The sequence below is a fragment of the Triturus cristatus genome, chromosome 9 (assembly GCF_964204655.1).
Source record: "Triturus cristatus chromosome 9, aTriCri1.1, whole genome shotgun sequence".
NCBI lineage: Eukaryota > Metazoa > Chordata > Amphibia > Caudata > Salamandridae > Triturus > Triturus cristatus.
This window is the reverse complement of record NC_140592.1, coordinates 85993146-86007757: the sequence shown is the minus strand read 5'-3', so window position 1 is coordinate 86007757 and position 14612 is coordinate 85993146. Positions and strand designations below refer to the sequence as shown.

Sequence of the window (14612 nt, the reverse complement as noted above, 5' to 3'; positions counted from 1 at the left end):
TCCTAAGAATATAATTGCGTGCTGTGCCTACCCAGAGAGGACATCAGGAGGGATGAGGGAGCCCGAGGCCTTAGCCTCTTCTGCCATATCCACTATCTTTGTCATGGGACCTATGGCATCTAATAATTTGCCCTGGTATGAATGCCACTACTTATCGATGCCCTTTTTGGGATCTTTCTTAAATTTGGCCAAGAAAGTGGCCATCCTGGTTTCTATGGCCAGGGTCAGGGCAACCTTTCCTCTAAAGAGGGATGGGAACAGTCCGCCCTAAGATGACTGAGGGCATCCTCTTCTAAGGGTTTGCACAGGCACCCTGCCACATATTTTGCAGCCTTATCTGCTGGGACCCACAGATCTGGGATGAATGATGTAATCGCACATGTCCGACGCGACCTCGGAGCTTGGAACGGAATCGGGCGCAGGGCCTGGATGGGCCTGCGTTGTCATCTGAGTCCCTGTGGGAATCCCCCTGGTCTGCTGGTCCGGGGAATCCTGTCATGAAGGCCCTGGGTAGGCGTCGGGAGGCTCAACTGGCCCTTCGATGGAGCCCTCTTGAGGCGCGCTAACGCGTCCTGATCCACCCCTGTGTCACATTTTCTCTTTTAGGGCAGGGTGATCGAAGTTGGGGGATCAGACCTTGGTATCTTGGCTCATTCGTACGCAATCTGCTGTGCAAGGCACTACTCTAGGGGACTCATGGCCTCATTGACAGCCTGGTAAATGGAGGCATCTACTGCCTCATATAACTCCTCATACCACTGCAGGAAGGACAGGAAGTCCTCCTTGTGGTAGGCGCTCTGGGAGGCCTGCATGATGTTAGCCCAGGAATTGGGGTCTTTAACAGTGTTGTGCTGTCTGCACTAAACTGGTGTTTTCAGTTATAGCAGGGGTCTGAGGTTCACGCAGCGCGTGCTGATGTGGCAAGGGGGGACCCAGTAGATGTAGGTGGCCCGGTGGCCCCACAATTGTGAGGGCTTCAGCTCCAGGGACACTCTCCCCATAATTTTAAATGAGGACTTGCCTGGGAACCATGTCCCGAACCTGGCCTGCATGGCCGCTCATACAGGGCCTCACAAATTAGGCAAATAAGGACACGGGGGAGGGAGGAGGGCCATCCGAGAGCAATTACTGGGGAAATACAGACCCCTTTTGGGGACATCACCCAGGCAAGGTGGACAAGGCTTCGGCAGGTCTGGAGGCTCTGGCGGAACGTATTGGAATCCAATGTGGTGAGAGACGTGCGTCGCAGAGACGCGCTGCCCACAGCTCTCTCTAGTAGGAGGCAGACCGCACTACGGTATCTGCGATAACCCGGGAAATATGTTGCGTAAGGAGCGCTTTTGTGGTCTCGCAGCCTGAATAAAGGAATCTAAAAAGGAAATGAATCATTGACAGTTATTACATGCAGGTCTATACCAGCAATATATAATATCTACACAATGAAACACAGAGAGCAGGAAAAGTGGCTTAACTGGGGCTGCTGAGCAACAAAGAAAGAGGGGCTATGATTGGGACTCCTGGATGGATAATGGACTTTTTATGGTTCCCTTGTGTTGCTGGGAACAGTAGATTAATTTTTGTTGATATTAAAAATGGCTGCTGTATGTTGAAATGTTATAATAATGTGAATGAAGAAAGCATAATCCTCGCCTCCGGTCATGACATAAAATTATTGTTGCATAAGTAAATTATCTAATTAATGTTAGTTTCTTTAATGTTTTGTAAGCGAACCATTCAATTATTTTCTGATCTAGTTTTTTTATCTAAGGCTCTTTGCCAGTTCATACTATGTACTCTTTTTGTAAACCTCAGAAGGATTAAATACTCCGCCACCCTGGCATCTCTTATGGTGCTGAGCTATCTTACAGGTATAATGCGAGTAACATGCCCTGTGATGTGATCTGTACACACATCTAGGGGGGCATTTGTCTATTGCTTGCTAAACTTCAAGCTTTATTGCATCATTTGATTAGTTGTCTGGACCTTATTAGCCCAGACCTCAATTTTCAGCCCATGGATTTAAGAGTGCGTTCTCGTATTTGGTTTGAGTCAACCTAAGACATCCGGTTCAGTAACTGATTTCTATTGACAAAGGGCAGTCTTACTTCAACTGTCATATAAAAATGTGGTGGCTGTCTTAATTTTATAAGAAACTCTGTCACAAATTGCATTTAATTGCCTGTCGCCGTCTAATTGTTTTTCCAGGGTAGGATCAAAAAAGAAAAACTGGGACCTGTATCCCGCCTTCCTCCGAGAAATGAGCCGTATCTGCAGACCCAGAACAGGGCGCGCTGTGCTGCTTACGCACGACAAGAAGTGTTTTGTCAAGGTAACTGCTCCTGCGTGGATTTCTGAATATTCAACTATCAGATGGAACTGTCTTTAACGTTCCCTTTTTAGTATGACATTTGCTGGTTTGTTTTCCATTTTACAGTTTTTGGTTAATCTTCCCTTTCCTTTGCTTGCCAGGTGCATCGATTGTGTTTTTTGTTTGTATGTTTCTCGTTACTGCTTGACTATTTTACAGTAGTCTTTCAGGTTTGGTTTGCTCCAGGTGCTCTAAAACCGGGAGTGAGGCATACCGTACCGTTCTCTATTTTTCAGGTTGACAAACAGTACAGCTTCTAGTGATACTAATATAGTACAGCTCCTTTTGGTATTGTGTGGATACAGCACAGATCCCTTTCTTTTAGGTTGACTCATAGTAGAGCTCCCTGCAGTACCGTTAAGGACTAAGTACAGCTGTATGCGGTGTTGTGTGGATACAGTATAGCTCCTTTCTTTCAGATTTGGTTATAGTATAGCTCGCTATGGTACTGCTAAGGATACAGTATAGCTGTATGCTGTGTTGTGTAGATACATTACAGTTCCCTTTCTTTTATGTTTTTGGTATATATTGTAGCTCCATGTGGTATTGTTAAACACAGTACAGCTCCATTTGATATTGCTTGGGATACAGTACAGCTACCTCCCTTTCTTTTAGGTTAACATATAGTAGAGTTCCAACATTGCAGACTTCAGGCAGAAGCTGTCAACTGTCGCTGCTCAATATCAACGCATGTTGGCGAAGCGTTTTCGGGCTGGGGTGCAGAACCCTGTGCTGTTATTGTGACAGAAGATCTTCCCGAAGAGGCAGCCTCATCGGAGGACCCATGCTCAACAGCTCGGAATACCATCCTCTCCATGCCTAATCCAGAGCCACAAGAAAGACTTGGACTTGGTCGTTCCTAATCTTCTTGGAATTCTGGGCAGGAGTGGTATGGGTGGAAAGTTGTACTAAAAGCGTCTCTGAGTGAGAGCAGCCTTTGAAACGCCTATATGCAAAACTGCTGACATTGCATGTTCTCAACGGAGGCGAACAGATCCAAACCAGGCTCTCCCCATTCTTGGAAGAGAACTTGTGCCACCTCTGGATGGAGGTGCCATTTATGATTCACTAGGCATCGATAGCGGAGCTTGTCTGCCCTGGTGCTCAGGGAGCCCGGCAGGTGTTGAACTAATAGAGAAATTCCCGGACTTTCTAGCCATATCCAGAGGCACTGTGCCTCTTGAGAAAGGGTCCATGACCCCACTCCACCCTGTTTCATGCAATACCACATGGCAGAGATATTGTCCGTGAAGGCCTGTACCAGCCTTCCCCTGAATGAAGGAAATGAGGTAGGCAGGCAGGGCAAGGATGTGAAAATAGCGTTGTATACGTTCAGCGATTCCATCTAGCAGTGGTGGCTGATGAACTTTTAAAGTAGTGGGGCATGAACCCATGCCCCAGTTTTCACCATGCAAACAAGTCCATATCTGGTAGTTTGGGGAACTGGATGGAGAGAGAAGTGGCTCCTTCTTGGGGTTTTTAGTAACAGAGAAAATGTTGCATTTGTCATTACAATTTCCCTCTGGCTCTTACCTTTTAACGTGTTGAGTTTCAATGGGGTGGCCCACAAAAACTACACGACCTGGGTCAATATTACAGTACAATAAACTGATGGTTGTGGTAGAAATTTCTTACGAACAAACAAAATAGAAAAGCGCAATCAACACTTTTTAGTTGCTTGATGCCTTAATCAAATTTAATAGTATTTTCAAAGGCATTCAAATGCGATTCAAATTCAAAGCATTTCAGTAGTGGCAACACAGTTGCTCCAGTATGTTACGATGCAAAATATTTACAGTGCTCTTGGTGTTTTAGGAAAGGGGGAAGAGAAGTGGGTAGAAGGTGGTGAATATGTGAGTGAAGGACAAGGAAAAGGTATTGTGACATATATACATCATTTGTACATAGTATAGGACCTTTCCGGCCTAACACGGGTCAATTGTTCCTGAATAGATACATAACTCTAATGAACATGTTTATTGTACAAATTTGTCTTTAGAGTTTGTGTTGAGGTTTGGACTGTCAACGTTTTGACCCCTGTGGTAGAGGGTAGATTAGTCCTCACGATGGGGTCTTCATCAGGACATGAGCACCTGTGAATAATCAAAGTGTGTGTGTGAGAGAGGGAACTGTAAACATAAGGGGATTGGCGCTAAAAAAGTATGGTATATAATACCTATTTATGGCAACAGCAGTGTGACTATGCTGTACATTCAGGGACGCGGATGGCTCGTACGTAGCTGTTAGGAGTCAGAGGGAAAGCACATGAGAGTACAGTCAGTGATCTCTAATCACAAGCTTCATTAAGTTCGAAGGTGGCACTCAATGTAAAACTTACTTAGAAAAGTACTGCTGAAGACAAGTCACTGACAGTTAGGGAATTAATCCACTTTCAATCTAATACAAGGAGGAAATACAAAGAAGGGGCTCGTCAAATAAAAGCTCTGTGAGGAAAGTAAAACAAATTAAAGATGGGAGTGCCTCACTAGTGAGCCCGGGCCTGCAGGTGATGTCATGAATGCCCCACGTGTTCATGTTAAAAACACACAATGGGGCAGGAGAGAAAACCTGGTGCCTAGCTGGAGGTAATCCAAGTCGATTGCCTACGAACCCCTGTTACCATCAAATGTACAATAAAAATTGTCGCAGACTTAACAAAATACATCTGAGCGGCACAATCTATGCGATAACAATATAATTATTGGAAATTATGGCGATGACCATTGAAAACATTTAAAAAAACATTCACCCCGGCATATCAAAAGAACATCCCGTTGTGGGTAAGATCGCAGTGGCGTCTACTAAAGGAGGGCCCTTAATAATAAGATTAATCGGCAGTTGTTGCGTGCCGCTGTTAAAACGTTTAACTTGTGTGCTGCTAATAGGCTCAGGTATGTGGCTGCCGAGGATCACGCTATGAGAGTAATAAATTCATTAGCGCTGACCGAAAGAAACATCAAAGGGCACTTTGAGTGTCTGGTCAATCATTACGATAGCTATGGGCATCCAGATCACCCCATTATCTAGTGCGCTCTCAGCAGCACGTCCCACAAAGGTCGCATAGCAGCAAACATTTTAAAGACAGTTATTACGGATTGCTTACGAAGCGCTTACCTCCTACACGGTCGATGGGCTCAGAGATGAATATGGCTGCCAAAGCTCATGCTTAAAAGTGATGACAGCGTGGCGCGCGCGTATTACAGTGTACAGCAGCTTGATGCTGCTCTGGGACTCGTATGGGGCTGTCCAATCAGAGAGGTGCCGGCAAACGTCAAGGGATAATGCGAACGATCGTGAATGTTTACTGTTAAGCGGTAACTGAAAAGAAGGCATTTCAAATGGAAGCGTGTAAAAATCGTGTGTATTCAAAGAGAAAAGGGAATGCTGCTACGTATCCCTGGCTGTTAAAAAGATGCTGAATCTGGTATATCACTATAATCCATTGGTCCTTGAGGGACTCTGCAATGATAGTTCCAAATACAGGAAGAGAAAAATTAGCAGTGCTTGTTCTTGTAGTTGAAAAAGATTAAATTTGAGTGGTATACAGTACACAAGGAAAGTTTACACATGACATGACTGTTTTACGCAATGTCGGTCGTGACATTTACATGCGACATTGCTGGTGTACATTAAGTGTACAGTCCCGGTAGGGAATGTTCTTTGAGAAACATACCACATACATATTGATTTAAAATACAAAGCAGAATCAAATGGACAGGTTAGGCGTCAGTTCCTTATGGCTGATTTGCTTAAGTGTCATATCTGTGGTAGCGAAATTATAGCCCTGGCGCAAGAAGTTGTCAAATACACAACGTCTGATGGAGTTCCTAGCGGTGTGTTCTAAATGTACAACAGCTCACATCTCTAAGAATTATTCAATGGACAGACCAGTTAGTTGTGAATTGGTGCCATCTAGTTCACGGGCTGTTAACTTTTAACAGCCCGTGTATGTGCCAGGCCATCAATATATTATGAATGTAAATCATGCGGCAAGCACCATCTAAACATTAGAGTCCTTTCAACAACAAAAAAGTGTCTTTTGTTAACATGTGTAAATGTTTCGCTGTAGTACACCACATTATATTACAGCTTTGAGAGGTTTTTGGTAAAATAATAATTTTAAACAAGAGAAACATTCATGCCCTCACCTGCACTTACGACAGTGCCATTAGCATTGCTGCAGCAGGAGCTCTAATGCAAAATTAACTCCAGAAACAACAATAATTTAATTATTGGTCTGAGCCCTCTTTCATGCAGGTGAAGAGGCAGCAGACATCCTGTACTTTCACTATGAACACATGAAACCTGCACTCTTAAGATCAATTTTGCCAATGCAGTGTACACCGGCCCAATTAAAAAGCACTATTTCACATATAAGAATAATTTGAACACATGGAAAGTAAAGTGGTGGAACACAGGGCACACAACATAATAGGTAGCAATCCTCTATACCTTGGTAGGGCAGTGCCTTGTGGTTAACGTAGCTGAAACCAACAAAGTGGCAAAACTGTAGCAGCGTTGCAACATTTTCTTTTGTTCTATACTTGACATACTCCGGTCTTGGTGCGACAGGCTGCCAGCTGTAGATGGGTCAGATCAGTCCACATTTAACTCACACTCTGTGCTGTTCACTTAACAGCTAACAAGTCGTTCAAGCGAGGCAGTCTCTAAATGTGACCTGCAAAAGGATTCACAGTCTGTACTCAGTTGCACATTGAGTTTTCGGTTTCTGCAAAAATATCACACGCACTGTCTACTATAGTCCACCCCACAAAGGCAGCGCCTGGCAGAAGCCCAGCGAGGAGGCTTATGGGATATGTGACGTGAAGCCTCATGCAGGGCTTCTTCCTACAACGCCTGAGGCAGTAACAAGCAGCTGTGCCTCTGCCGTGCTCAACTACAGCACCCACTCAAGTGAAGGTGAAGGGCTGCAACAATGGTAAGCCTAACATCATTACGTCATTTCTGTCAGATGCTAAGGCCTCAGAAGGCGCCTGATTGCCTGACTACATGTGAGTGTGAGACAGCCTTGCATTCTTTATTAGATTTAGCAACCGGGTCACCCATAATTAGACCAATATGCGACACAGTCAAACAATAAATGCCGGTATTTAACCAGCACTCATTGGGATCCGGGATCACGGGCCAATACATTTTTGATTGATCTCATGGTTCAAGAACTTTGATTACGCCCTTACACCACTTCCCTTCATCATGAGAGTTCTTAGTAAAGACGAGAGAGAGAGCCCTGGTGGCTGATCCTTGTATGCTCTGCATGACCCTCCTGTATTGTCTCTCTAACCTTTAACACTGCTCTGAAGCTCCATCCATACCTCTGGGACATGCTACAGTCTACTGTCCAGGGTAGCAGTCTAATGCTGCACCACAACCCACCCTCAATGAGCTTATATACGTGGCTCCAGAATACCCAGATTTTGAGGTTAGGTTTCTATTGATTGGTAACATATGCTGTCTACCCCTAGAAAAAATGTTTTTCACCCAAATATCGGTTCAGCCGCATCAACTATAATCTTATTTCCTATGCATCGCACAGTCAGGCCTCAAGTAAGCTTCCATTAGGATACACTTGCCAGCTATCGCCAGATTTTGACCACTCCTGAATCTTCGTCTCTGCTGTCAACAAGGATCACAAATTTGTTTCTTAGAGGGGTGTTCAGACCCACCGAAGGGAGTTTAATACTTGCCGTCCATTAGACGAGACAGTGAATTTAATGTTTTCACACTGAAATCTGTTTTTGTGCTTCTGTAAAGCCAGTGTGCGCCTGCACACCAATCCAAAATGTAATTGCTTCCGGACTGTCATGTAAATTACCTGTATATGCTCAAAGCATTCTTTTAAAATTAGATCACAATGGTGGAACGAGTACTGCTTTTCTTAGACATCCGTAGATGCTTCAAATTTTGCACGGGCCACACCAAGTCTGTCAGTCGAACCATGTCTTCATGACTTTTGGCTTCCCACAGCCTTTTGTTCTTAAAACAAGGAATAGCAATATTTAGTGCTGCTGCTGGTGTAGTCTGTCACGAAAAGGTTGGTCATCAGTTACAGTCTAGTGTGGCAGCGTGTTCTAGTGCAGTGGCAGGCCAGGGCTCTTCTGTCAGACATTTGCAGGTCTGAAACATGCAAGAGTCACTGCATATTTACAAAACTTGGATGCAGATTCTTACCGAGAATCAATCGTCAGTCAGGTGGCTTTGCATCATCCCCATTATAGGGATCCTCTTATTGAATAAATGTAAAATCGATTTACTAATATCACAGTATGCTATGCATGTAATGTATATGGATTATATATACACCGAATCTAGCTTGTTATTCTGGGTCAGTCATGTGAATCTATGAGAAATTCAATTCTGGAGAAAAACAAGTTATTTTCTACAGCATTGGTATCCGTGCTTAATTTCTGCAGGTGGTTTCTGGTGTTCAGCAGTGGCACTTTTTTCACAGGTCCTGGGCTATAGAATTGTTTTCTCCCCTGTGGGCCCTACACTTATTTCAAATAAATGTACCTGTCCTTCAGAGTGCTTCCTGGTATGTCAAAACACACAAGAGGATGGACGGAATGTTGCACATTGGCAAAACATTCACTCCCAGTCACAGATCTGGGTTTAATCCATTGTTATTTTGCTCACCACGCCACCCCAGTTCAGACATGGCCATATGCAAATCAGTCTTGACCCTGTGCCTCATGGGAACAGTCCAGCCCAAACTGCCACGCCATGTCTTCCCTGGACCGGAATCAAGCATCCTAGGACCGGTTTCGGGGTTTCACCTCTCTTCAGCCAGGATAGCTTGACTCCAGTGGCGTTTTAGCTGGAGCTAGTATGTTACAGGCTGATTCCACCCAAGACCTATACTGAGTAACCGCCTCTTCTGGATCAGATGGTAACAGGCCAACAGAAGCCATGAGTACGGCCTGTAGGTCGGTACTCTTAATTCTGTTCCAAGCTCTGCCTTGAATCTGGATTTTTGGGCCTTTATCTGCCCTGTTATGGGTAGCTAGGAGAATCTCAAATTGAACTCCCACATGGTCAGTCCAGGTCAGAGGCAGTGCGCCCATGAACTGCAAGTTCGGGTGATTTGAGAAGATACCATCTAGAGCGTGTCTTGCCAGGTGCGTGGGGCCCGTCACCTGCTGAGTCAGGTCCGCACTCTTCATCAGGTCTGAGAGGGCCACTGTGTCAGGTTCCTCCAGTAATTCCAGATGGTAATTGAAGTCTTCCAGGATTGTAAAGGAGTCGGAACACAGGGCCTCTTCCAGTAGGTTCCCAATGGAGGAAGGGACCGTACACCTAGGTCCCGGGGGTCTATACACTAAGATGCCCTTGAAAGTGTGGTGATGTGATAATCCGAGACTGAAGGCAAGTGCCTCACAGGCCAGATTGGGGCTGAGTGAAAGTAAGCCTTGAGCGAGTTGTGGTAAATTATGGCTAACCCCCCCCCTTTTTTTAATGGTCTATTCAGGTGATGGCAAAGATACCCTGGTAGGGTAGCTAGCACAATGTCTGGTCCTGAACTGTCATCTGTCCAGGTTTCAGTATTAAACGCAATTTGAATGTCCTCTCCCTCTATAAGTGAGGCACATTCAACGCTGTGCTTCACCATGGACCTGGCGTTCAGCAGTATGCATTTGAACATAGTGGTGTTGTCCTCTGCTTTTGATTTGAGGGTTTTAGCTTTAATAGATTTAATGAGTTGGTAACTAAATATCGGCAGAGAGGCATTACAGTTGGGGCAGGTGACCCTGGTGGACCCAGGCCTTGAGTCAAATGTCAGGCAAAAACATCCAGAGCTCTTACCAACTGGCTTCAGTCCCATGAGTTGGGATCTGGTGTATCCCCGGGTATCTGTCCCTGCGGGATTGCGACGGGCAGGGGCGCTGGCGCTGAGCATGGGTGGTACGCGGACGGGCGCAGACGGGCTTGCCTTTGGCGCACCAGCTGCGCGCTGTCGCGCCAGCGTTTGGGTTTTATAGGTCCAGGGAACTAGTCCGCTGACCTAGATTTCCCCCAAGATGGCTTCCCGACTCCACACGAGTCTCGGAAGAGCCTAATTAGTCCGCCCGCCACTGAAACACACCCACCACTGTTCCCCGCTCCCCCAGAGAAATTCAGCGTGAGTGGAGCCAGGTAAGGGACTATGCAGTGATAAATTAAAATTGGTTAAGAACAGTTTTTAAAAAAAGCTTTAAATGACGCAGACAGCGCCAGGAGAACTTAGTGCAAATATGTATATATACGCACATACTCACCTTGTGAGATGAATAATAAACCAAGCAAAGGAGACCAATATATTCTGTATTTTCATAAAGAGCACATCATAACAGACACAAAGTCATTTGATCCATTTACTAAAAGGGAAAAGATATATAAATCGAAACCTTAAGGTTCCTCCATGTCTCAATCCCAAAACAATGAACAAATTAAAATGCATGACAGTTTTTATTTAAACGAAGAAGTTGTAAGCTGACTTTTAACACTTTGCTGGCAGAATGTGGTTCAATATATTTATTTAATTTTAAAAAGCATATATGTTCCTTTTTTAAATAAAAAAAAAAAAAATTAAATATGCATTGAAAATATTATCACATATTTGCCTTGCAGTATAAAATGCGGGTAAATGGAAACATTGCTTGTAATTTGGATTGCTAACCATAAAATCATTTATCCCTGTGAACTGTTTATTATTTTGCCCTAAAACAACACATGTTTCCAACCCTGTGCAGCTGGTGGGCTGGATTATGGCGTATGCCAACCGGTCTACTTCCATAAACGGCAGGGGTTGGATGCTTAGGCTAGAACTTATCCCACGAGCGGCTCTCAGACCTGAAACTCAAATAGTAGCCCTAGCAGAAGGCAACAGCCTGTGTTGCTAGTGCTCAATTTGAGCCGGTGGTTGCAAGAGAAGCCCACGTCCACAGCACACATTTATGGGGACTGTCACTTATTTTTACTCCACAAACTTTCATCCAGAGCCACAGAGAGAAAAATACAAAAGGGAGAAAGAGACAGAAAAAGATGGATAAAGAATGACAAAAGAGAAAGTATGGTTGAAAAAGAACCTGCCAGAGTGAGTTAAAGAATTAGTGAGTTTCTAGTGGTAGATTAAAGAGGCATGAGGTAGAATCAAGACTATGCAGCCTTGGTATTTGGCAGCCCAACTTTTGATGGCTCAGGACCTGAGCTAAGGTTTGGGCTCCAGCACTTATTCTTTTACAAATTAAGCACTGGTTAGTATCCTTCATAAATCACATGCAATCCTCCATTCTCGGAGGTGTTTGTATCCTTCCACACTAGTGCTATAGAAATTGGAAGTATGAAAGCCTCAATGTGAGGGGAGATTAGTGCGCTCTCATCGCTTTGGCTAAAGTGTGGGTCTTTTCTAATGAGGTAGGTGTGCTAGTAAATTGTCATGGTTTTGAGAGCTTTTAAAGGAATTCCTTTGAACTGCTATGGAAATATTCCTGTGGGATTCCCACTTAACATTGGGGAATAATCAGAACATGTAAGTCTGTGAAACATACCAACATCGAAGAACTGCGGATAAAGGTAAGTAAATTATTTGATCCTTAAGATACACTGTTAAAGAACATTATCTATTCGGAGTTTTCCCATTTGATCTCAGGGGTTCTCAAATCCTTATCTATGGTAACAGCTTCGCTGAGAAAGTCAGGCATCCATTAACTCTTACAGAAGTTATTGAAGTTTGAATGAATCTGATCAGGTGGCCCTTCGTTCCTTACCTTCCTCATACTGCACACAACCTTACTTTCACCATCATACAGCTTTCCAGGTGACGTCTTGCTCATATGTATAGTAGGTATACAACTTAACTAGTCTAGCGCGTCTAAATTCTCAAAGCACAATTGATTGCAGTTGATTCCAGAATGCACATGGACTTGAGTGTTTGCTGCCTTCCCATCTTCACGCTTGTACCTTGAAATTGAAGAGCAAATAGTTTGAAAAGGGAAGATCAAATCCTGCCAGGTTTGTTTTGTGACCAGATGGCCAAAGCTTTAATTCAAGGTTACAAAATTATCTAACTTCAAAATAGAACTTCAGATCATGCAAATGTATTGTTGGGTGTGCTGCCGCTTCATCTAGTAACGCTCACTATTATGCTAGGAGTTCAGCTGCTACAGAATCACCTGTGCCCTGCAGTTGCGTGTAGGATTTCTTACTATCCTAGTACTCTTAGTATGTACAATGCTTCTTCCTCATTAACTCCCTGTTGCTTCCAGTGCTGCATGGCTGATGCTTTCCAGAAATCTGGCAATGGAATAATGAATTAATTTCCCTCAATCAATCCATGGTTGCAGACTCAATCCTTTTTTTTTACTAGTTTTGTTGTGTGTAATATTTGTACAGCACTAGATACCACTGGTGTGTCCCTGAAGCGCAGTCATGGGTAATGAGGGTAGAGGCTACCCTACTATTGTGCATGATTGTGGTATGCTGATAGTGTGCCCTATATGGGAAGCCCTAGTGGTTAGAGGAAGAGTACATAAAGTGTGATGTGCCTTTTTTCTTTCAATTTCTTTCATCTAACTGTCCGCCTGGTTGTTTTTGCAGGCCTTGTCCCAGACTGTACACTTATGGCGCAAGTCTCATACCGTCTGGGTGAACGTTGGTGGTCTTCACGCGGGCGTTTTTCTTCTGAGGCGCACTGGCAACAGTCCCACTGGTGGCAGCACAGGAAAGCAGGAGAAGAAAGCTCCAGTGGTCCCAGTACAAGATGGCGAAGGTGACAAAGCCGATGAGTAGGTGCCCTGTGTGCTAAATCAGATGTTGCTGTATTCAGCGCAAAGGCCCGCGCTTTTTTCCGGATATCCTCTGAACTTATTTGGAGAAAAGCAACATGTACAGAACAGAGGAAGTTTAAAAAGTTGCTAAATGCCAAAAACACTGTTAAGCAAGCCGTTACAATTTTCATTTATTTCTTAACAAATAATATTTATTTTTGGTCTTATTTTGTTTCAGATTGAAAAACGTGTTTTAGGGGCTAAACACTTAACAAACAAAAAAGGTTATTCTCTAGGAAAACACCTCATGCTCATGGTGATCTAAAGATTTCGCATTTAAAAAACGTTTTTTATGATTAACACAATTTTTACATTATATTTAAAAACAACTTCAAACGAGGTGGTCACTCATCTTCGTGTGTAGACTTTCTGGTATTTGCAGAAAAAAACGCTCGCCCTGGCTCATGTAGACTTTCAGTACAGTTCTGTATGTCAGACAGTTCTACTTTTTGTTCTGGAATTGAAATTAAAAGTTTATTGTGCAACGTGTCTTTTGTATACTTGTGTAGACCGGTCAGAAAATAGCAACCACTCGATGTTTTGCAGTTCAAACCTTTCTGTGGACTTCTTTCAGTGGCTTCTGGTGTGATAGCGAGTTGTGGAAAAACTCCCTTTGACATCCTCCGCTCCAGTCCAGTTCAGACCTCTTTACAGTTTTCGTATCTTTAACATGCTGGAATATCACATTCCCCCAAATAGGCCAGGTCACAATAATACTTTCTACTCTACGCTTAGTGTAAAACAAATTTGCCTGCATCTAGGTTTCCTGCAGAAGCAAAAGGAGGAACGAGGGAAGAAACAATGGAAGTGCCTGTACTGTCATGCCTTGACTATACAAACTATAGAGGGGGGGAAGGGAGCAGTCCTCAATCACTGTATTGTAGGGATTACAAAGAATCCTGAAAGCCTCGGCACTACAACAGCTACACACTTATCTACGCAGCTACATCTAACCAGCCTTAGAAGCAATTCATTGGTTTCCCACGCTAGACGTTGAACTTAAAGAACCTCTGCATCGCCCATAAAGCCATCAATGGCAAAGACACAGCTTTCATCCAAGTAAAGCTAAACAATATTCACCAGAGACACTGCTCTCGAAGTCGGCACCTTAGCTGCCTATCTCTGCTTAGAAGAAGCTAAACTCTAGAGTTCGCTTTTGGAGAAGATGAGAACTCCGAGGGTTCTTATCTTCTGGAATGCTGTAAATAGTTATCGCTTCCCAAGTGATGTCCCAATGACTAGAGTTAATCAGTTCAAATGACCAGGAGAGAAAATAATAGTGCTTATTCTGTCCCTGCCTGCAATCTGGATAACATTTATTACGACTGCGATATGCCTGAATGTCGCAGCCATCTTGAGTAGGTGTCCTCTCTGCTGAGGCTGTCGTACAAGGATTCAACCACCGGCCACTTGATCCCGCC

At 44.0% G+C, this 14612-nt stretch overlaps 1 protein-coding gene across 1 annotated transcript in view; it reads left to right on the top strand.

Moving 5' to 3' along the window:
- The window catches only part of THUMPD3 (THUMP domain 3 tRNA guanosine methyltransferase), a 97979-nt gene extending 84299 nt beyond the window's left edge, over positions 1–13680 (top strand). The window contains exons 9-10 of the mRNA XM_085624481.1: positions 2206–2329; positions 12962–13680. Coding sequence (XP_085480607.1) covers positions 2206–2329; positions 12962–13153 — 316 coding nt within the window. The 3' untranslated portion in view covers positions 13154–13680. The remainder of the gene's footprint in view (positions 1–2205; positions 2330–12961) is intronic.
- The last annotated feature ends 932 nt before the right edge of the window (positions 13681–14612 follow it).